The sequence below is a fragment of the Anguilla anguilla genome, chromosome 18 (genome assembly GCF_013347855.1).
Source record: "Anguilla anguilla isolate fAngAng1 chromosome 18, fAngAng1.pri, whole genome shotgun sequence".
NCBI classification, from domain to species: domain Eukaryota; kingdom Metazoa; phylum Chordata; class Actinopteri; order Anguilliformes; family Anguillidae; genus Anguilla; species Anguilla anguilla.
In genome coordinates, this window is record NC_049218.1 from 28,566,576 (window position 1) to 28,590,169 (window position 23,594).

Genomic DNA, 23,594 nt, shown 5'->3' on the forward strand with positions numbered 1-23,594 from the left:
ACTAATTCGCTCCCATTTGTTTTAATATGGAGTTTAGATGTACTTGGAAAAAACTGCAAGTGTAAGTAATATTTTCATCAGCTTGTAGAATATTTACAGGACCTTTAAGGCATAGCTAGGTCTTTTCTAAGCTTCAACGCACACACGCACGCACGCACGCACGCACACAGGCAGGCAGGCAGGCAGGCAGGCACGCAGCTACCCGGGACAGGGAGGGGCTACCTGGATCTGTTCGGGGGTCCACTGGTCCAGGTTGACGGATTTGACGCGTGATATGTGCACCCCGAGGTTGCGATGGATCCCAGCACAGCGGATGCAGATGAAGACCCCCAGGTTCCATGATGCCCATCGAGGACCTACGGGGAGGGAGAACAGGTCTCAGAACTGCGTATACACGTTAAAGCAGAGTCTACACCTTAAAAGAGAGTCTATACCTTAAAGCAAAGCCTATACCTTATAGCAAAGCCTCTTCCTTACAGCAGAGTCTATACCTTAAAAGAGAGCCTATACCTTATAGCAAAGCCTCTTCCTTACAGCAGAGTCTATACATTATAGCAAAGCCTCTTCCTTACAGCAGAGTCTATACCTTATAGCAGTGGTTCCCAACCTCGGCCCTGGGGGACCCCTGTGTATTCTGGTTTTCCTTCCAACCACACGCACAGCCATTTCTGACATATATGGTTTAAGAGGCTAAATAATCCATCTTAACTTGAAAAGCACCTAAATTAAAAAAAAATAAATTAACAGTGTCTTAAAATTCTGGGATTGCAGGGGGTCCCCAGGTTGGGTTATGGTTACCTGTCTTACAGTATACACCGAGCACGTTTCTATGCCTTAGAGTGTACACATCATAGCAGAGCCTGTACCCAAGGTCCTGCACCTTACAGACATCTACACTCAACAAGGGAACTCCAGCAAAAATGAAAACTCAAAGGAAAATGCCGTACAGGCCCAATATTTGTGAAACAGCTCCTGACTGCGAAGCAGCGCTGAGCTTGGCAGTTTGTGAAATCGCCCAGTCAGCTGGATCGGGCACGCGCACATCTGGGCTGGAGCAGATGCCACTTTCCACCACGCTCACTGCTAAACGCAGAAATAAAATATGACAAAACCGCAGCCAGACTCTTCTTCTGTCACACGCTCTGTGACCGGAAACAGAATTTACCAAATTTTAAAAAATAAATTCCTCTTTGCGGATATTGAGCTTCTTCTTCAACCTCCAATTTAAACCCAGAAAGCAGGCGTGTTGAGTTATATACGTGCAGTAGACAGTTTTAATTACTCAAGTGTGGAGTAGAACTAAACCCAGCAAACCACAGGGCTCCCATGATATAGTTTCCACAGCATAAAGCACAGAGCACTCAGCTCTCAGTTTACCACTGTCTACACTTCCAAGCATCGGATACTGCAACTGCCTCCACCTCCTACCTGTGAAGCTGTGACCAAACTGTGGTTAGAATGTTCTTAACTGAGCATTCTAACGCTGATGTCACAATCACTACTGGGCGGCACGGTGGCGCAGTGGGTAGCACCGTTGCCTCACAGCAAGAAGGTCCTGGGTTCGAGCCCCGCCTGGGCCTTTCAGTGTGGAGTCCGCGTGGGTTTCCTCTGGGTACTCCGGTTTCCTCCCACAGTCCAAAGACATGCAGGTTAGATTAATTGGAGAGTCTAAATTGCCCCTGCGTGCACTCCTGCCGTTGCCCTTGACCAAGGCACTGGCCCTGGAACTGCAGTCGGTCCCCGGGCGCTGCACTGTGGCTGCCCACTGCTCCTGAGTAATTAGGATGGGTTAAATGCAGAGGACGCATTTCACTGTATGTACATGTATACGCACGTGACAAATAAAGCCTTCTTATTATTATTCTTCTAACTGAAAGCAATGGAGTTCTAGAACACTGACACAGAATTTTGAAAAAAAAAAAAAAAAAAACATTCCAAAGAGCCTGCTCTTCACACGGTTAAGTGCTAGCGATCTGTGCCGAGCTCTTGATTAGCGTATCCCTGGCAACCCTAGCGAGGTCTCTTTAGCTCTGCGCTGCTCTGAAAGCCCCTCGCCGGGTTTCAGCAGCCGTTCTGGGGGGGGGGGCGGGCGGGGGAGGGGGGGGGGTTAACCCCGAGCGCGGCTCGTCCGCGGCCAGCTCTCAGGTGTGGTGCAGTGGACCGTGTCCGAATGAGATCCCATTTAAATCCTCGACCCATTAGGGGGTAAGATCCGGGCCCCCGGGGGGGCGGGGGGGGGGCAGTCGGTCTGGCGCACGCCTCTCTCCCAAACGCGCGCTCACCTCCCCCCGCTGTTCAGAAGGCAGAACGCACCCTGAACCGGGGCTATTAGTATAGCTATTTGTGTGCTTTATCATCACTTCTTTCCTTTATTATTACATGCAGCACTTGATTAGCCTGGGTATTAACACACCTACAGAAAGAAGTGCTTGACAGCTACAGAGGGCCACCCCACCGCTGGGCTCGTGGAAACACAGAGAGAAGAGTGCAGTGCTTAAAGATGGCCCCCGCTCCACAGCCCAAACCGTCATGCAGATCACCACATCTGGGTTAGCACAATGAACAGCATGCAGCACACTCACTGGCAGCCCGGTCCTGCTGAGAGATCTAAGGCACCATTAAAGCGCTAAGACTGTGAGCAGCACACAGGCTGATCAGCACTAAGATTGTGAGCAGCACACAGGCTGGGGGAGCAGCACTAAGACTGTGAGCAGCACACAGGCTGAACAGCACTAAGACTGTAAGCAGCACACAAGCTGAGCAGCAGTAAGACTGTGAACAGCACACAGGCTGAGCAGCACTAAGATTGTGAGCAGCACACAGGCTGAGCAGCAGTAAGACTGTGAGCAGCACACAGGGTGACCAGCACTAAGACTGTGAGCAGCACACAGGCTGATTAGCACTAAGACTCTGAGCAGCACGCAGGCTGATCAGCACTAAGACTCTGAGTAGCACGCAGGCTGGGGGAGCAGCATACTGTAGGAACATGGCTGAAATTGGCTTAATTGGCCATTCATTCGGCTTCAGTGTGACCCAGAGGAGGGCGGGGCCTAGCGCTGGCCGGGGAACGCCCCCGGAGCTGCTGGGTCACGGCTGGCCTTGCGGTCTCCTCTAAGCAGCTGGCTCGGGCACACGGCCGCCGCCTGAGGCCACCGCCGCCGTTAACCTCCCCGCGGGCCAATCAGCCTGCTCCGCTTGACCGTGACAGTACCGTGACCCGAGGCCCCGCCCACTGCGGGCACGCCCCCGGAATCGGCCAATCACGAGCTGCCTTCACCCCCACAGCCAAATCTGAACTTAAACAGGGAGCGATTCATGTGTTAGAGAGGTCTACTGATACAGAGCGCTGTGCTCCCGCTCTAACCTAAGATAGCGCAGGCCATATATCTGTGTGCACTTCCCCAGCAGGGACCCTGCACAGGCTCAACAGGAAACACAAACACGCAGTTAAACGTGCGCACGGAGCGTTTCTCAGCCGCGTCGTAATTCACCTCGGGCACCAAGTCATATTTCACCCGTGTGATCTTTAGCTTGATACCGGACCCCGCAGCTAGCAGTTCCAGAGCCGCTCGCGTAGCTCCTGTCTGCCAGCTAAACCGATAACAGCAGAAATAAAATGGATCAAACCCCAGAGCTAGAGATATGCCACCTGCAAACACGTCATCCGACTTCACAAACATCCTCATTTTCACAGCCTGAAAAAAAAAAAAAAACAAGCATTCCACAGAGGCATCGATTATTCTCCGATGCTGAAGGAGAATATAGGTATGTCTTTCGCAAATCTTTCGCGCTGCACATATTGTTCCAAGTCACGTTCCGCGACTCTTCCCTGGTGAACCGCACAGCTGACAGGACCAATGGGAAACATTTTAACTGATATTAATGCTACAGTGAAATACTCTTAAAGCATGAAACGCCCGTAATAAAGCTTGTAACTTGAAACCAAGCTACTAAGTCCAGTGGGCAACCCCCTCACGTAGAGCATCAAAATCAATTATGAAAACGTAAACGGTTGTCGATGTTGTACATTCAAGACTTGGACCAAGCAACTAGAAATTCTGTAACCATTTAGAAAGCATTAACATTTCTGTAGGATCACACGTTTTCACCAGTATCTACAATACATTTCATACGAGTGCACGTTTCGGGAAGCAGCGTGTTTAAGGGAAAAAGCTCAAGGGCCTCGCAGGAACGTAGAGAGATAGATTTGGCCTAGGTTTGATACACACTCTGGCAACCTTCATTTCAGCAACTAAATATAGCCTAAATACTAAGGTAAGGGTTTCACTTCCTCCATCTCTCGCTCCACAGCTCCCCAAAAAAATCTCTTTCGCAAGAAGTCATTTTCACTGTAATCACTTCGGCGTTAAAATAATAAATGAACAGAAAAGCGCACGCGAAGTTAATGCTCGCGTTTTTAAGATGCACATTCATTTATTTAATAGAATCAGCCATTTCACTAAGTGGACATTTGGGGTCTATTAAAATAATACTCATGTTTCAAACAGACGGTTTATATGAGTCAATGAGTCCTGCCTTCCTGTGTGTACAAGTCCCATATAGGCTACTTTACACTGAGTCCCACTACATTTACTTTACACTGAGTCCCATAACATATACTTTACACTGAATCCCATTACATTTACTTTACACTGAGTCCCATTACATTTACTTTACACTGCGTCCAATTACATATACTTTACACTGCGTGCCATTACTTATACTTTACACTGAATCCCATTACATTTACTTTACACTGAGTCCCATAACATATAGCCTACTTTACACTGAATCCCATTACATTTACTTTACACTGCGTCCAATTACATATACTTTACACTGAGTGCCATTACTTATACTTTACACTTCAGGTATTATCAGAAGCTCTTGTCCAGAGTGACAAACACAGCGTTGGATTGTAATTCAATTCATTCACGCAGCTGGATATTTTACCACAATAAATACCAATGCTTGTTCAGCTGAAGTGCTTTGGTCAAAGGAACAGCCATAGGCCTCGCCAGCCGATGGAACTACAACCCCCAGAGCCGCGTGCCTGTTCCCCTCAGCACCGTTCCTGTGCGAGAGGAAGTTCACAGCGGGTCAGAACCGGGCCAGAACAGCGGCTGGTCCAGCGGCGTGACACGGTCTTCCGTGGCGCTTCGATCCCGCCACACCGTCAGACCAGCCGCTAATCCCCAATGAGCTCTCAGCACCTGCTCCGTCGCCAGCACCGATTGGCCGCATCGCTCATAAGGGACAGGGGAGCAGAGCGGCCCGCGTGTCATTAATCACAGACTGCTGAGTTTAGGATCCTCTTCCCTCAGGAGAGGCAGCCTGCCCTCCCCTTCCCTCATCTCTGTTCCGGTGCATGTGGAACAGGATACTGCCCTCAGTGACACATCACAGCCCCACCCTCAGTGACACATCACAGCCCCACCTTCAGCCCCACCCTTAGCCCCCACTCTCAGCCCCACTCACAGCCCCACCCTCAGCCCCCACTCACAGCCCCACCTTCAGCCCCACCCTCAGCCCCCACTCACAGCCCCACCCTCAGCCCCACTCACAGCCCCACCCTCAGCCCCCACCCACAGCCCCACCCTCAGCCCCCACCCACAGCCCCACCCTCAGCCCCCACCCACAGCCCCCACCCTCAGCCCCACTCACAGCCCCACCTTCAGCCCCACCCTCAGCCCCACTCTCAGCCCCACCTTCAGTCCCACCCTCAGCCCCACTCACAGCCCCACCCTCAGCTCCACCCACAGCCCCACCTTCAGCCCCACCCTCAGCCCCACTCTCAGCCCCACCCTCAGCCCCACTCTCAGCCCCACCCACAGCCCCACCCTCAGCCCCACCCTCAGCCCCCACCCTCAGCCCCACCTTCAGCTCCACTCACAGCCCCACCCTCAGCCCCTCCCTCAGCTCCACCCATAGCCCCACCCTCAGCTCCACCCACAGCCCCACCCTCAGCCCCCACCCAAACAGCCGTGGAGAGGTGGCGAGCCGTCTTTAACAGCAGAAGGGCGGGGAGGAGGTGAGCTCCACACAGAGAATGCTGAGGGATCAGCCTGAAGAGGCCGTCGAGCGGAGATGCACTTATTTATCATCGTTATCAGGCCCGTGTGGGACGGAGCTGGACCATCGCCACCTTTAGAGGACTACCTTCCGTCTGTGTGTGTGTGTGTGTGTGTGTGTGTGTGAGAGAGTGTGAGTGTGTGTGTGTGTGTGTGTGTGTGTGTGTGTGTGTGTGTGTGAGAGAGAGTGAGTGTGTGGTATGTGTGTTATGTATGTGTGTGTGTGTGTGTGTGTGTGTTGAGTGTGTACTGTGTGTGTGTGTGTGTGTGTGTGTGTGTACTGTGTGTGTGTGTGAGAGAGAGTGAGTGTGTGGTATGTGTGTTATGTATGTGTGTGTGTGTGTGTGTGTGTTGAGTGTGTACTGTGTGTGTGTGTGTGTGTGTGCAATTGTGCATGGAGATAAGAATGGACAAGGAGTCTCTTTCTCTCCGGCTGTCTCCCGCTCAGCTCCTGAAAGGCTGTCCGTGCCGCTCTGTCAGAGTCACCCTGGGCCACAACAACAGCACATTTGTCAAAATTAACAATAGCCTTATTCTCCCACCGCTCACAACGCGTATGAGCTGGAGGAGAAAGAGGGGTCTCTCCCTCTCTCTCTCCCTCCCTCCCTCCCTCCCGTGCCACTCTCCGCCATTTCTGAACGTGGAGGAAGAGATGTACTGTGGAATAAATGCGATATTTTAGGACCCGGGTTTCAAACAAAAAGTCTTGCCGCAGAACGAGGACAACTTCAAACGGCTTTGTTTCGACCTCGCTGTGGAGACTGGGCCCCGCCCACAGCCCTGGCCCACCGGGCACTGCCTGCCGCCATCGCGTCAGAATACGGTTCGATCCCATAATGCTCTGCTTCCGCCAGGAAACCTGGCACGCAGGCCTCTGGTGCCAAGCCAGTGAACCCTGCACTTCCCTTCCAGAGAGCGCCAAACAGTGTTTACTGGCTCTTTCTGCATAAACACAAACTGACACGATTTCACACATTAATAATTAAAACGTTAGCCCATTACACCGAGCGTAATTATGAACAGAGGGAGGCGATGAAGAGGGAGAGTACGTGGAAAACTAATGATGGCTTTCGGTAAATGTGCAATATGCCCCCCATCGAGGACACGCTGGGCCACAGAGACCAGAGGGGGAAAAAACACACACAGGCGTGAGTGTGCACACGTGTGTGCGTGTGTGTCACACGCAGGCGTGAGCGTGCACACGTGTGTGCGTGTGTGTCACGCACGGGAAAGTGAGTGTGCACACGTGTGTGCGTGTGCGTCACGCACGGGAAAGCGAGCGTGCACACGTGTGTGCGTGTGTGTCATGCACAGGCGTGAGTGTGCACACGTGTGTGCGTGTGTGTCACACACGGGAAAGCGAGCGTGCACACGTGTGTGCGTGTGTGTCACACACGGGAAAGCGAGCGTGCACACGTGTGTGCATGCGCATCACGCATGGGCAGGTGTGTGCCCGTGACCCGTGATTAAAGCGTGTGCCCCTGAGCACGCTCCCAGACGTCTCTGCTGCAGTCCCATCGGAGGCGGACGCTGTCCTGTTCACCTCTGTGAGGAGTAAGCTGAGCCGGGCGGGACCTCCGCTAGCTGCCCGTCAGAGGCCCTCTGGAGCGTGGGACCCGTCGGCACAAACTAAAGGAGGAGGGGAGGGGGGTCTCTGCTACACCAGCGGGGTTTTTTCACGGGGGAGCGTCGTCAAATGCCAAGAAACGTAAACGCCAGCACAGCCCTATTATTTCAGGGGAAATTTAAAGGAATCGTTAAACTGAGGATAGCGGAGGTGACCTGGCCCCGTGCCCTGGGAAACGCGATGCATCGTGGGAAAGGGACGCAGCGATCTCCTTCCCGAACGCCGAAGACACCACCCCGGGCTGCGCTAACGGCGCTAATTGCTGCTGGTAGGGCTCTAATGTAGCGTAACAGCACAGCCTGCGCTAACGGCGCTAATTGCTGTTGGTAGGGCTCTAATGTAGTGTAACGGCCCAGCCTGCGCTAACGGCGCTAATTGCTGTTGGTAGGGCTCTAATGTAGTGTAACGGCCCAGCCTGTGCTAACGGCGCTAATTGCTGTTGGTAGGGCTCTAATGTAGTGTAACGGCCCAGCCTGTGCTAACGGCGCTAATTGCTGTTGGTAGGGCTCTAATGCAGTGTAACGGCCCAGCCTGCGCTAACGGCGCTAATTGCTGTTGGTAGGGCTCTAATGCAGTGTAACGGCCCAGCCAGCGCTAACGGCGCTAATTGCTGTTGGGAGGGCTCTAATGTAGTGTAACGGCCCAGCCTGCGCTAACGGCGCTAATTGCTGTTGGTAGGGCTCTAATGTAGTGTAACGCACAGCCAGCGCTAACGGAGCTAATTGCTGTTGGTAGGGCTCTAATGTAGTGTAACGCACAGCCAGCGCTAACGGAGCTAATTGCTGTTGGTAGGGCTCTAATGTAGTGTAACGGCCCAGCCTGCGCTAACGGCGCTAATTGCTGTTGGTAGGGCTCTAATGTAGTGTAACAGCACAGCCTGCGCTAATTGCTGTTGGTAGGGCTCTAATGTAGTGTAACGGCCCAGCCTGCGCTAACGGAGCTAATTGCTGTTGGTAGGGCTCTAATGTAGTGTAACGGCACAGCCAGCGCTAACGGCGCTAATTGCTGTTGGTAGGGCTCTAATGTAGTGTAACGGCACAGCCTGCGCTAATTGCTGTTGGTAGGGCTCTAATGTAGTGTAACAGCACAGCCAGCGCTAACGGCGCTAATTGCTGTTGGTAGGGCTGTAATGTAGTGTAACAGCACAGCCTGCGCTAATTGCTGTTGGTAGGGCTCTAATGTAGTGTAACGGCACAGCCAGCGCTAACGCAGCTAATTGCTGTTGGTAGGGCTCTAATGTAGTGTAACGGCCCAGCCTGAGCTAACGGAGCTAATTGCTGTTGGTAGGGCTCTAATGTAGTGTAACGGCCCAGCCAGCGCTAACGGAGCTAATTGCTGCTGGTAGGGCTCTAATGTAGTGTAACGGCCCAGCCTGCGCTAACGGAGCTAATTGCTGCTGGTAGGGCTCTAATGTAGTGTAACGGCCCAGCCTGAGCTAACGGAGCTAATTGCTGTTGGTAGGGCTCTAATGTAGTGTAACGGCCCAGCCAGCGCTAACGGCGCTAACTGCTGTTGGTAGGGCTCTAATGTAGTGTAACGGCCCAGCCAGCGCTAACGGCGCTAATTGCTGTTGGTAGGGCTCTAATGTAGTGTAACGGCCCAGCCTGTGCTAACGGCGCTAAATGCTGCTGGGAGGGCTCTAATGTAGTGTAACGGCCCAGCCTGTGCTAACGCAGCTAATTGCTGTTGGCAGGGCTCTAATGTAGTGTAACGGCCCCGCCAGCGCTAACGGAGCTAATTGCTGTTGGTAGGGCTCTAATGTAGTGTAACGGCCCAGCCTGCGCTAACGCAGCTAATTGCTGTTGGTAGGGCTCTAATGTAGTGTAACGGCACAGCCTGCGCTAACGGCGCTAATTGCTGTTGGTAGGGCTCTAATGTAGTGTAACGCACAGCCTGCGCTAACGGCGCTAATTGCTGTTGGTAGGGCTCTAATGTAGTGTAACGGCCCAGCCTGTGCTAACGGCGCTAATTGCTGCTGGTGGGGCTCTAATGTAGTGTAACGGCACAGCCAGCGCTAACGGCGCTAATTGCTGTTGGTAGGGCTCTAATGTAGTGTAACGGCCCAGCCTATGCTAACGGCGCTAATTGCTGTTGGTAGGGCTCTAATGTAGTGTAACGGCCCAGCCAGCGCTAACGGCGCTAATTGCTGTTGGTAGGGCTCTAATGTAGTGTAACGGCCCAGCCTATGCTAACGGCGCTAATTGCTGTTGGTAGGGCTCTAATGTAGTGTAACGGCCCAGCCAGCGCTAACGGAGCTAATTGCTGTTGGTAGGGCTCTAATGTAGTGTAACGGCACAGCCAGCGCTAACGGAGCTAATTGCTGCTGGTGGGGCTCTAATGTAGTGTAACGGCACAGCCAGCGCTAACGGAGCTAATTGCTGTTGGGAGGGCTCTAATGTAGTGTAACACACAGCCTGCGCTAACGGAGCTAATTGCTGCTGGTAGGGCTCTAATGTAGTGTAACGGCCCAGCCTGTGCTAACGGCGCTAATTGCTGTTGGTAGGGCTCTAATGTAGTGTAACGGCCCAGCCAGCGCTAACGGCGCTAATTGCTGCTGGTAGGGCTCTAATGTAGTGTAACGGCCCAGCCAGCGCTAACGGCGCTAATTGCTGTTGGTAGGGCTCTAATGTAGTGTAACGGCCCAGCCTGCGCTAACGGCGCTAATTGCTGTTGGTAGGGCTCTAATGTAGTGTAACGGCCCAGCCTGTGCTAACGGCGCTAATTGCTGTTGGCAGGGCTCTAATGTAGTGTAACGGCCCAGCCTGCGCTAACGGAGCTAATTGCTGTTGGTAGGGCTCTAATGTAGTGTAACGGCCCAGCCTGAGCTAACGGAGCTAATTGCTCTTGGTAGGGCTCTAATGTAGTGTAACGGCCCAGCCTGAGCTAACGGAGCTAATTGCTCTTGGTAGGGCTCTAATGTAGTGTAACGGCCCAGCCAGCGCTAACGGAGCTAATTGCGTTGGAAGGGCTCTAATGTAGTGTAACGGCCCAGCCAGCGCTAACGGAGCTAATTGCTGTTGGTGGGGCTCTAATGTAGTGTAACGCACAGCCAGCGCTAACGGAGCTAATTGCTGCTGGTAGGGCTCTAATGTAGTGTAACGCACAGTCTGAGCTAACAGAGCTAATTGCTGCTGGTAGGGCTCTAATGTAGTGTAACAGCCCAGCCTGAGCTAACGGAGCTAATTGCTGTTGGTAGGGCTCTAATGTAGTGTAACGCACAGCCAGCGCTAACGAAGCTAATTGCTGTTGGGAGGGCTCTAATGTAGTGTAACAGCCCAGCCTGAGCTAACGGAGCTAATTGCTGTTGGTAGGGCTCTAATGTAGTGTAACGCACAGCCAGCGCTAACGAAGCTAATTGCTGCTGGTAGGGCTCTAATGCAGCCTCGCTCGGCTGCTCCTGTCAGCTCCACCATCGCACCCGTCCAGCACCTGCATGCAGCCCCCTCCGGAGAGGAGCACGCGTGGGCCAGTCCCACAACCCTCCCCCCATACGGGTGAACGAGAGGAAAGGGGGGGGACGGAGAATGAAAACATGCCGGTGGTATTGACCGGCGGACAGGGAGAGGGTGCAGCTTGAGGCCACCTCATCCAGCCTATCAGGCTCAGCGTGTGCACACAGCGCCCCCTGCTGTCCCCGAGTGTAACTCCTCTCGGCGATGCGCCTGTATCTCCCGTTGTTTCCAGACCTGTGAGCGCACAGATGCGGATCTGCACTGATGTTAGGATGGACGGTCAAATGGAGTGAATGAGAGCGATCACCAATAAAATGATTCAATTTAACCATCCAAGTACCTAAAGCACTCCAGGAGAGAGACCGAAAACAAAAGGCCTCAGCATGCCGACACAGATAAAAAAAGGCGTGTACAAACACCTTCAGCACGTCTGCAAGGCTCCTAGGCCACACGAAACTCCGAGTGAAGTCAAAATCTGTCGCGGGCTTTAAATAATCTGAGGAGCATCTCGCAGCGAGCGTCTCGGTGCAGAATTTATTACGCCGCGGTTTATCTACAAGCAGCCGGCGTCCTCTCGCTGCTTATCTCGAACCCGGGGAGCTGCAGTCCCCCGCATGCCAATTACTGCCGGAGAAAGGCGTACCCGCGACCCAGTCAGAACGTTCTAGATGCTCGCCTGACAACCCGCTCTCAATCGACATCTGAGAGACACGCAGTGTTGACGCAACTGTTTTTACATGCGAGGAGCGATGCGTTCTGGGAGCAGCTCATATTCACTGAAGAGCGTTGATGAGGCACAGCGGAAATGCTGAACCAGAGCCCGGTAAGGTGCTGTACCAGAGCCCGGTAACGCTGTACCAGAGCCCGGTAATGCTGTACCAGAGCCCGGTAAGGTGCTGTACCAGAGCCCGGTAACGCTGTACCAGAGCCCGGTAACGCTGTACCAGAGCCCGGTAACGCTGTACCAGAGCCCGGTAACGTGCGGTACCACAGCCTGGTAATGCTGTACCAGAGCCCGGTAACACTGTACCAGAGCCCGGTAATGTGCTGTACCAGAGCCGGGTAACGTGCGGTACCAGAGCCCGGTAACGTGCTGTACCAGAGCCCGGTAACGTGCTGTACCAGAGCCCGGTAACGCTGTACCAGAGCCCGGTAATGTTCTGTACCAGAGTCCGGTAACGCTGTACCAGAGCCCGGTAATGTTCTGTACCAGAGTCCGGTAACGCTGTACCAGAGCCCGGTAATGTTCTGTACCAGAGCCTGGTAACGCTGTACCAGAGCCCGGTAATGTGTAATGTGCTGTACCAGAGCCCGGTAACGTGCTGTACCAGAGCCCGGTAACACTGTACCAGAGCTCGGTAATGTGCTGTACCAGAGCCCGGTAACGCTGTACCAGAGCCCGGTAACGCTGTACCAGAGCCCGGTAATGTGCTGTACCAGAGCCCGGTAACGCTGTACCAGAGCCCGGTAACGTGCTGTACCAGAGTCCGGTAATGTGCTGTACCAGAGCCCGGTAATGTGCTGTACCAGAGCCCGGTAACGCTTTACCAGAGCCCGGTAGTGCTGTACCAGAGCCCGGTAACGCTGTACCAGAGCCCGGTAATGCTGTACCAGAGCCCGGTAATATGCTGTACCAGAGCCCGGTAACGCTGTACCAGAGCCCGGTAACGTGCTGTACCAGAGCCCGGTAACGCTGTACCAGAGCCCGGTAATGTGCTGTACCAGAGCCCGGTGCTTGGTGACAAAAATCACTGCTACTTTTAACAGTAGGTTGTTATGTTCATAAGATCATATTTTTATAAAGAAATGAAACAGACAGCTAAGGATCCGCAGTCCACAGCTGCAGCTTTGCATATTTATGAAGTTATTCATCATTTTAATGGTTTTGTGTTCCTGGAAGCTGGAGAGACCCCCGGCGAATTGGGTCTGATCCAGCACGATGGAACCGACCGGCCGGCCAGAACCTGGAAACGGGCCTGCACACCTGGCTGGGCCTGGAGGAGGGCCTGGCGCCGAGACTGGAGCTGGGTCTGACACTGGACCCGGCACTGGGTACGATCTGTCCTGTCCAGGGGACAGGCGATGCCACAGAAGCAAAAGCTGAGGGTCTGTGGGAGGATGGCACCCAGAGGCTGCCCGATGTATACAGAGCAAAATAGCCTCACCCCCCCTTTCTAGACCATTCGCAACCATTTCCATACCCCCCCCCCCCCACTAAAAACCGTGTCCCGACTTCACTCACAAGGGGGTGGAGCACAGGTTCACAAACGACCTGAGAAATGACGTAATAAATCACGGTTCTGTTGCCCCCCAGTGCCACCCCACATCCACCCAGTCTGGCGAGCCGGTCCCCCACCAGCGCTCCGGAACGTTCCGAAAACGCTGACGATTCCGGGCTAACAGCAGAGGGACGGACTGATTGCATCCCCCGCGTGCATGCTGGGTAAAAGCAGCAGGATGTAACCTTGAGCGAGCCCCAGACTGAGGAGTTTCAGCAGACAGAACCTGTGCTGGTCTCACAGAGTCAAGGTGCGCCACAGCACCCACAACTTCTTCCAGGAAAAGTTCTAACTTTCACTGAAGACCATGAAACACGTGACTAAGTGCACATTGCATGCACCAGAATGGGAAATGGAATGAACATACTGATAAATAGTCAAAGGGTCTTAAAAAGGGTGTTGGGCCACATAAAAAGCATTATTTTAGGAGTGAAAAAACTGTGGATTCAGTCCACTGCTATGTGCAGCTATGCCTGCTCACAGGCGATACAGGACTCTGTCTAAGAAATGAATGTGCGTTATCTTCTGTACTTTTGATATCGAGCCAGCCGCAGACTACAAATGAGTGAATGTGTGTATGAACACGTACAGCAGAGGGTGGATGCAAGGATGTGGTTTTTATAAAATGCACGGTTCTCCTTACCTGATAACAGGCACCGCCCACTAAAAAAGACCTCAGTTCTCCTTCCTGGTTACAAGCCACTCCCACTAAAAAAGATCTCAGTTGTCCTTCCAGGTTACAAGCCACTCACACTAAAAAAAAAAGACCTCAGTTCTCCTTCCTGGTTTCAAGCCACTCCCACTGAAAAAGACCTCAGTTCTCCTTCCTGGTTTCAAGCCACTCCCACTGAAAAAGACCTCAGTTTTCCATCCTGGTACAACCGTTATCAATAGCCAGGGCCAAACGAGAAATCACAGCTAGAATGGATCAGACTTCTGAGAGCAGTACAAATAACACCTACTGACGAAGAACTGGCCTGCAGAGCGAATGCCTGAGAGAGACACACACACACACACCCCTGCTCACGCACACACACAACGCACACACACCCCTGCGCGCACACACACACCACAACGCACACACACACCCCTGCTCGCGCACACACACACAACGCACACACGCCCCTGCACACACACATGCACCCACGCACATGCGCACATAACCCAGTGCACACACAATGCACATGCATGCACACATGCAGTTCGTCCTGCATTAAGATGTCTTAACGTATATTTGACGTTTGTTATGTGATGGAATTGGACATAATTCCATGAAACTATTAGAAACATGCGATAGAGGTTTGTGCAAATATGCAACCCATTTACAACGGAATGAATGAGAAATGGATTGGGATTTGGCAATTCTATGCATATTCCCAAATTATGCGATAATCCTTCATGCAATTAAGTGGATTCCACTGTATTATCATTACAATAAACTGTTTTGCCTATAGGCTATAGCATAGCTATTTGCCATAGCCGCTATGTGCAGATTGAACTGAAATATACATTTCTGAAAAGCCTTTAATGTTGTTCTAGCTAAAAGTAACACCAGTGACGAAAAGCTGAGTGCAAGCATTCTTCGAGAAAACGTATAAAAATAATTGAAATATATTAACTGCATTTGCGTGAATACATTAAGTTAAAAGGTCAATGAATACTATACCCCAAGTTTTTAGTGACAAAAATGAATAATTCCAAATACCACCATTACTGTAGAATGACCCCTTATAATGTGTTAATCCAACGCATTACGTTATTATGCTATTTTATAGTCTACATCTCGGTGCACTGTGGTGGTCTGTAGAAGACCAGACTGTACGCTGTAAATGCAGCTAAACACAGGGAGACGACACCTTGAGTTGACGGTGACAGTAAAGCCGAACCGACCGCAGTCACTTTCACGCAAAATCCCTACCTAAGCCCTATTATGAGCCAGGGAAAGCCCTGGCGCACTCAGACAGACACACAGACAGACAGACACACAGACACACACACACACTGACAGTCTGGAAATCACTCGATAAAGCAGAGCGACTTGAAGATCAGCAGGTTTCAAACAGCACCGCATCTCCACTCAGACTAGCCTACACCACTCACACGCACACACTCACTCACACTCTCACACACGCTCACACACACACTCACACACGCTCACGCACACTCACTCACTCACACACACACACACTCACACCCACTCACTCACTCACACACATTCTCGCACTTACGCACTTACGCACACTCACACGCACACACACACACACACAGAGCCACCCTCCTCTTGTGGGTCTAACTGGTGTCTACACACACTGCATGACTGCAATAAGCCAGGCTCTGCTCAAGCAAGCAAGCTTGAGGACTTCTCTATCAATCGCATTTATAAAGGGAAAAGGGGGTTGCTGCCCCCTGGTGGTGAAAAAGGATGTACAGTAACCCAGTACAACAGTAGAAGTGATTTACTGGGAGATGGTGATGTGGCTCCACTCAGAGGACACAGAAGCTGCTTCTCTCTTGCCTCTCACACAGGCCAGGGGCTCATTTTCACAGACTGACTGCCAGACAGACCCAGAGTTCTGTGTGTTTAGCTTTAACTCAGAGGAAGCCTCAGGAAGAGCATTAAACAGCACTGAACACAACTTCCCTGGACTCATAACATTACATTACATGTATTTGGCAGACGCTTTTATCCAAAGCGACATACAATAAGTGCAAACAGAAGGTCACTGGAACAACTAAAAAACACAGGTTCGATAAAGGTACAGTACTCATTATGTAACAGTTATTCATAGCCATGAACACATTAAGTCTAGATTCTAGCTACCCAAAATGCAATATCCTGGAATTTTTAATTCTATTGTAAAAACAGACACTGTGAACAGTAATGCACACTGAATTCATCTGGAGAAATAAGGATTAGCATTTAAAATTTCTGATAAATTGCTTCAAGCAAACACAGCAGCTGGAGTTTTCTGAAAACCGCCTTGCACACCAAACAGGCTTCTGGCGCCACCTGCTGGCTATACAATGCAAACATAAATACTGTGGCTACAGCATCACCTCCCTGCTGGACATGGGTCAAGAAAATGGATGTGTTCTCATCGCATGGTCATATGCCAGAGGTAAGCCTAAAGAAGACTGGACTGACTGAGACTGGAGTGACTGACACTGGAGCGACTGAGACTGGCCCGACTGAGACTGGAGCGACTGAGACTAGAGTGAGTGAGACTGAAGCGACTGAGACTGAGACTGGAGTGACTGAGACTGGCCTGACTGAGACTGGAGTGACTGAGACTGGAGTGACTGACACCGGAGCGACTGAGACTGGCCCGACTGAGACTGGAGCGACTGAGACTAGAGTGAGTGAGACTGAAGCGACTGAGACTGGAGTGACTGAGACTGGCCTGACTGAGACTGGAGTGACTGAGACTGGAGCGACAGACTGGAGCGACTGAGACTGGCCTGACTGAGCCTGGTGTGACTGAGACTGGAGCGACTGAGACTGGAGTGACACTGTCGTCTAAGTCCTGCAGTATTTCAATGCCAAAGAGTTTGTCTTCAACCTTCATTCATAAACCATTCAGATCTGTTAAAGCAGAACTATAAAAACAGAATTTGGCAATCAGTTCTTTAATTACATTTGATTATAGTTTTATAATTTAGGAACCAAATTTTAATACAGCCTTGCTTTAAAACTTTAATTTGTCTTTTAGTCTTACCTTTGCAGACACGGGGCAAAGTTGTTAGTGTTGAAAACGTGTCAGCATTAGAAAAGAAATTCAGAAAAACATCCCAGCAATATCATGAGCAATATCTGTGCAAATGACAACAGAGAAAAAGTGCGCATACAGACATTCATGCATTGATCCATCCATCCATCCATGTCCTGTTGAGTTTTTATACCCCCACTGACACTCACACCCCACCCAGGAGCTGTCACCTGTCTTACCATGGTAACGAGGATTAAGAGGTACCACAATTCGCATCAGTCCCTGAATGCGTTCACAGTCATGTTTGCCATTCACTAGTGAGCGAAGTGCTCTTACTCTGGTGATGGAGGATGGAAGAAAGAAAAAAAAAAATTCTTTAAAAAAGGTTGTCTGGAATAAGCTGTGGTCCAAATGACAATATGGGATAAATGTGCAGTACACTAAACAAGCAGGAGGGGGCAGCAAAACCCAGTGATATTCGTCCCACACAGTGAGCGAGATTCACTGCACACTCAGCGTACGCATCACACGATGGCTGTCCTCTGGGTCACCTTCACTCCCACACTGTCCTGTCCTGTACGTGCGTATATATATCGCTATGCATGGAATCCAAATGTTACAAACATCAACAAAATTACCGTGTTACAAGTAACACATGTCAATCAGCTTCACATGGCAAATATCCACATGCAGTTATGCCAGAACAGACTCAATGTGACAGAATGTATCCTGGGAAATCCTGCATGCTGAGGTTGACTGCTGATTTAAAAGGGGGAGGTGGGGAACACTGACATCGACCTCCCCCGTGCTGTAGATATGTGCTCCTGCATTTACGGCACAAACACTGCCGTGCTTTTAAAACTGACCTTGACTGATGGGCGGGCCCACGCTCACGGCCACATCGTTATCGCCGTGACGATTAATGACATGCCCAATCATGTGACAAAGGGTATTGAATAAATGACAGCACAAAGCCTAGGAAAAGTACTTAGGCCACCACAAGGGGGAGCACTGCCGTCAGAGCCCAGCACAGCCCTCACTGAAACATGGCAGGGACAGCACAGTCATCAGCACAGCCCTCACTGAAACACAGCAGGGACAGCACAGTCATCAGCACAGCCCTTACTGAAACACAGCAGGGACAGCACAGTCATCAGCACAGCCCTTACTGAAACACAGCAGGGACAGCACAGTCATCAGCACAGCCCTTACTGAAACACAGCACGAATAGCACAGCCCTCACTGAAACACAGCAGGGACAGCACAGTCATCAGCACAGCCCTTACTGAAACACAGCAGACAGCACACCCCTTACTGAAACACAGCAGGGACAGCACAGTCATCAGCACAGCCCACACTGAAGCACATCAGGGACAGCACAGTCATCAGCACAGCCCTCACAGAAGCACAGCAGGGACAGCACAGTCATCAGCACAGCCCTCACTGAAGCACAGCAGGGACAGCACAGTCAACAGCACAGCCCACACTGAAGCACAGCAGGGACAGCACAGTCATCAGCACAGCCCTCACTGAAGAACAGCAGGGACAGCACAGTCATCAGCACAGCCCTCACTGAAGAACAGCAGGGACAGCACAGTCATCAGCACAGCCCTCACTGAAGAACAGCAGGGACAGCACAGTCATCAGCACAGCCCTCACTGAAGCACAGCAGGGACAGCACAGTCATCAGCACAGCCCTCACTGAAACACAGCAGGGACAGCACAGCCCTCACTGAAGCACAGCAGGGACAGCACAGCCCTCACTGAAACACAGCAGGGACAGCACAGTCATCAGCACAGCCCTCACTGAAGCACAGCAGGGACAGCACAGTCATCAGCACAGCCCTCACTGAAGCACAGCAGGGACAGCACAGCCCTCACTGAAACACAGCAGGGACAGCACAGCCCTCACTGAAACACAGCAGGGACAGCACAGTCATCAGCACAGCCCTCACTGAAGCACAGCAGGGACAGCACAGTCATCAGCACAGCCCTCACTGAAGCACAGCAGGGACAGCACAGTCATCAGCACAGCCCTCACTGAAGCACAGCAGGGACAGCACAGCACTGACGCTCAAAGAGCGGGGGGATGAAGAGAGGAAGGTAGATTGAGTGAGAGAAAGAAAAAGAGAGGGGGAATGAAGAGAGGGGATGGATTGAGAGAAAGAAAGAAACAGAGAGGGAGGGATGAGGAGAGGGAGAGAGAGAGGTGAGGTGGAGAGAGGGGGTGGATAGAGAGAGAGAAAGAAAAAAGAGGGAAGGATGGAGAAAAAGAGAGACACACACACACATACATGAATCAACAGAATCAAGACACTTGTTATTTTGGATAATATAGTATAAATAGGTGATCACTGTGTGTGACGTTCAGGAATCCAGCAATCCACACAGCTCAGGTTCTGGTTCCGTTACTGAAAACCTGGATGCTGCAAAGACACACACACACACACACGTGTGCGCGCGCACACACGCACACGCATGCACGCATGCACACATGCACACATGTACACACGCACACAGACGCACACACACACACCCACCAACACACACACACACACGCACAAACACAAATACACCCACAGGCACACAGACAAGCACACGCACACACAAACACACAAATGGACAAACACACACACACCACTTTAGGCCTACTGTAACATACACACAATCAGACATCTGTCCACCCTGGTCTTCACTTGCTCACACACGGTTTTATGAAACCGGTCCCGATGGCAGGCAGAGAGACAGTGGGGGAAATAAAGCAGCGTTTCCACAGGCCCGGCTGCCACCGCCGTCCCACACAGCGCTGAGTGGGGCGGGAATCTGCCAAGCTCAGGAAGCAGAGCTGCAGCCCAGCTCATTATCTCCATTACAGACCGCCATTTAACAGCTCTCAGACCCCCACACGCACACACAGATAATGCACCGGCATTAATCTGCTTAAAACGGGCCAGCATCAATCACAGATGACAGCTGGGCCACTGGAATGCAAAGCTGTGAGGCTAGCCGTCTTTAAAAGCTCCTACACGCGGTGTTAGCGATGAGGCTAGCCATCTTTAAAAGCTCCTACACGCAGTGTTAGCGATGAGGCTAGCCATCTTTAAAAGCTCCTATACGCAGTGTTAGCGATGAGGCTAGCCATCTTTAAAAGCTCCTACACGCAGTGTTAGCGATGAGGCTAGCCATCTTTAAAAGCTCCTACACGCACTGTTAGCGATGAGGCTAGCCGTCTTTAAAAGCACCTATACGCGGTGTTAACGATGAGGCTAGCCGTTTTTAAAAGCTCCTACACGCAGTGTTAGCGATGAGGCTAGCCATCTTTAAAAGCTCCTACACGCAGTGTTAGCGATGAGGCTAGCCATCTTTAAAAGCTCCTACACGCAGTGTTAGCGATGAGGCTAGCCATCTTTAAAAGCTCCTATAGGCGGTCTTAGCGATGAGGCTAGCCATCTTTAAAAGCCCCTACACGCACTGTTAGCGATGAGGCTAGCCATCTTTAAAAGCTCCTATAGGCGGTGTTAGCGATGAGGCTAACCATCTTTAAAAGCTCCTATAGGCGGTGTTAGCGATGAGGCTAACCATCTTTAAAAGCTCCTACACGCACTGTTAGCGATGAGGCTAGCCATCTTTAAAAGCTCCTACACGCAGTGTTAGCAATGAGGCTAGCCATCTTTAAAAGCTCCTATACGAGGTCTTAGCGATGAGGCTAGCCATCTTTAAAAGCTCCTACACGCACTGTCAGCGATGAGGCTAGCCATCTTTAAAAGCTCCTGCACACACAATGAGACAATGAGGCTAAAAAAAAGCTCCTCCTGTACAGACAAATGCTAATCTAACCAGTTAGCCACCACAAACTCAGTCTGCAGCTCTGAGAATAACTGGCTGACAGATGCTAATCTAACCGGTCAGCCACCACAAAGTCAGTGTGCAGCTTTGGGAATGACTTTAGCATCCCATCATCACTGGGGGGCTCACAAACAGGTATTTACAGCACAAGCAGCCAATCAGATGACGGGTGAGTGAGACCGAGCACAGGGTGAGACAGGAAGTGAGACGGGCTCACTTCCTGTTTTACAGAGCGGTCTGTGGGATGACCTGAGCTTCCTCAAGTAAGAGTTCAAACAGAAAGAGTGAGAAGAAGAAAAAAGTCTGCAAGAAAAGATGCTAGGGGAAGACAGGGCTGAACACAGCTGTCATAGCGAGTTAAAAGCAATATTACATGAAACTAACAGAGGCTGTGTGAGCCACACATGAATCACCGTTTCACCACTGAAACAGCTGTAAAGGAGTAAAGCAGCCTGACTACATCTTCAATGGTCTCCCATTATCCAGCTAACATACTCCTGACAGAGCAACGGAATGAAGGTGGGGAGAGACAGAGAGCTAGAGAGAGATAATTAATCCTTTCCAATCTCTGGAAGGTGGGAAGGGAAAGCGTGTGAGAATAGTGGGGTCAACATCGGGTCAGCCCAACAGAGACCCCTACTACCCATAATGCCCCACAGAAAGAACTCCATTTCCCCATAATGAGCTCTGTAGGAATGCACATGGCATCTGGACCAGTACAAGTATCTATATATGTGTCTCCATCTTCATTATATACACACACAGGAAAAAATGCAATAGAATATCCCATAAGTCATAGTCAGAACTTACAGGGCAGACAGTGAGGCTTTAAAACAGGTGTAACAGACACTGAACTGGCCACGGCTTTAATGAACACTACCTGGAGAAGTTTTCCAGTGAGAACAATTATCGAACTAGACAGGCTACAATTCCTGAAGGAATTGTGTGGGTTTGCTTCAAATTCCAACTGGCACTGTCCTCAAGCCTCAATGCATTTCAATGAGGGCGCATACATTTCAATGAGGGCCCAAAGCTCAGACGAAGCACGAAACCGTCCAGACCCACGGCGCACCGTAGTGTTACATATACAGCCGGGGATCAGCAAGTAGCGATTATGTTCCAGGGATTAGTCATATCCTAAAAGTGTCATGAGTAAAACTGGGCTAGCTAGCTATGGCATGTCCTCACCTCTGTAACGTTAGTTGTTGTGTGTCCATACATCTATATCGGTGGTTGTAGCATCTGTGTGTCCATACATCTGGATCGGTGGTTGTAGCTGTGTGTCATTAGCTCCTACTCATGCGTGCAGGATAGCATTCGTACGCGTTAACTAAAGTGGCGAAACACTAACATGTTAGAGTTAGCTAAAGTAACGTTAGGCGATAAAGCTGTTCTTAAAAATCTCATGCCGTTGGAAGTGTGTCCTACTAAACGTCCGTGAGTGAGTGACCACCGGTGCATGCATCCTACTAAACGTCCCACTAAACGTCCATGAGTGAGCCTCTATGGAGTGACCACAAAAAAAAGGTGAATATTTCAAAAAGTTTTGAATATTTCAAAAATCTGAATACAAGCAACAATGTTTGGAACTAGCCGGTCATTTTGGTGTAAAAAATTTGAACGTAGTGCTGTAGGACTAGTTAGAGCTAGAAAAATTGGGCGGAAAGTGCAGATAATAAATATGAAAGATATCAAGAGTGGGCTTGCCGAAGCAAGACCACTAATTATCTTCCATTTCCTGTGAGAATGGATTGCTGAGTAATCTGTTCTGGCCGGGGGGGGGGGGGGGGGACGGGACGAATTCACCTTACCAAAGGGCAGCTTCCGCAGAGGTTTCCGTTTGGTTCAGTCAGCTTTAAAAGCTCCTGACTGTTTGGCTCAGTCAGCGTCCCTTTCAAGCCGCTCACTGACCCAAACGGCACCTTTTGGCCGGCCATTATGGAGGAAACCCTCATTACGGGCCTTTATATCACACCCAGTAAGGCAGAACAGCCCAGGAACATGTGGCCATTTGTTTCATTTAACTTCATTTCACTTAATAAATGCAGAATTCACTTTCCAATCCAACATATAACCACGCGCCTGTGTGTTCAACATGCCGGCTGATAAGCCCTATGAGCTGAGGCAGGAAGTGAGCGCTTAAAACAGGAAGGAGGGGGCTGCCGGACGGCCCGTCCCGTCCCAGTGCGTGGGTGGGCCCCACGGTCAGGGATCGAATCCCGCTCCTGCACGCGGTGTTAGCAATGAGGCTAGCCATCCTTAAAAGCTCCTCGTCTCCAGTAGCTCTCTAGCAGCCTCTGCTGGTCGAGCGAGAGCCTGCGGCCCGCTTGCTATAAAGCTGAAGAGTCTTCCTCTGGCTCGAGTCTGCGTGCGCGTGGCTTGGGGGGTCGCGCTGTGACATCACGCTTCGGACGACAGCGTGCGCTCGACTACGCTCTGGCATGGGCGGTGGAGACTGCAGCATGAGCGAGGCTGTGTACGATCAGGGAAATGGCCAACATCTTTTATTCTTTAAGACAGGAACATGGAGGAGGAACAGCACGGTTATTAACAGCAGTACAACAGGGGCGATGCCACAGGCTGCTTTCAGGACATTCAGCTCCATGCTTTGG

At 51.1% G+C, this 23,594-nt stretch overlaps 1 protein-coding gene across 2 annotated transcripts in view; it reads right to left on the bottom strand.

The window, feature by feature from the left end:
- Positions 1-23,594, bottom strand: part of smap1 (small ArfGAP 1) — an 82,463-nt gene that overhangs the window by 53,140 nt on the left and 5,729 nt on the right. For both annotated transcript variants that reach the window (XM_035400775.1, XM_035400774.1), the window contains exon 2: positions 223-356. In XM_035400775.1, the coding sequence (XP_035256666.1) occupies positions 223-356 (134 nt within the window). The remainder of the gene's footprint in view (positions 1-222; positions 357-23,594) is intronic.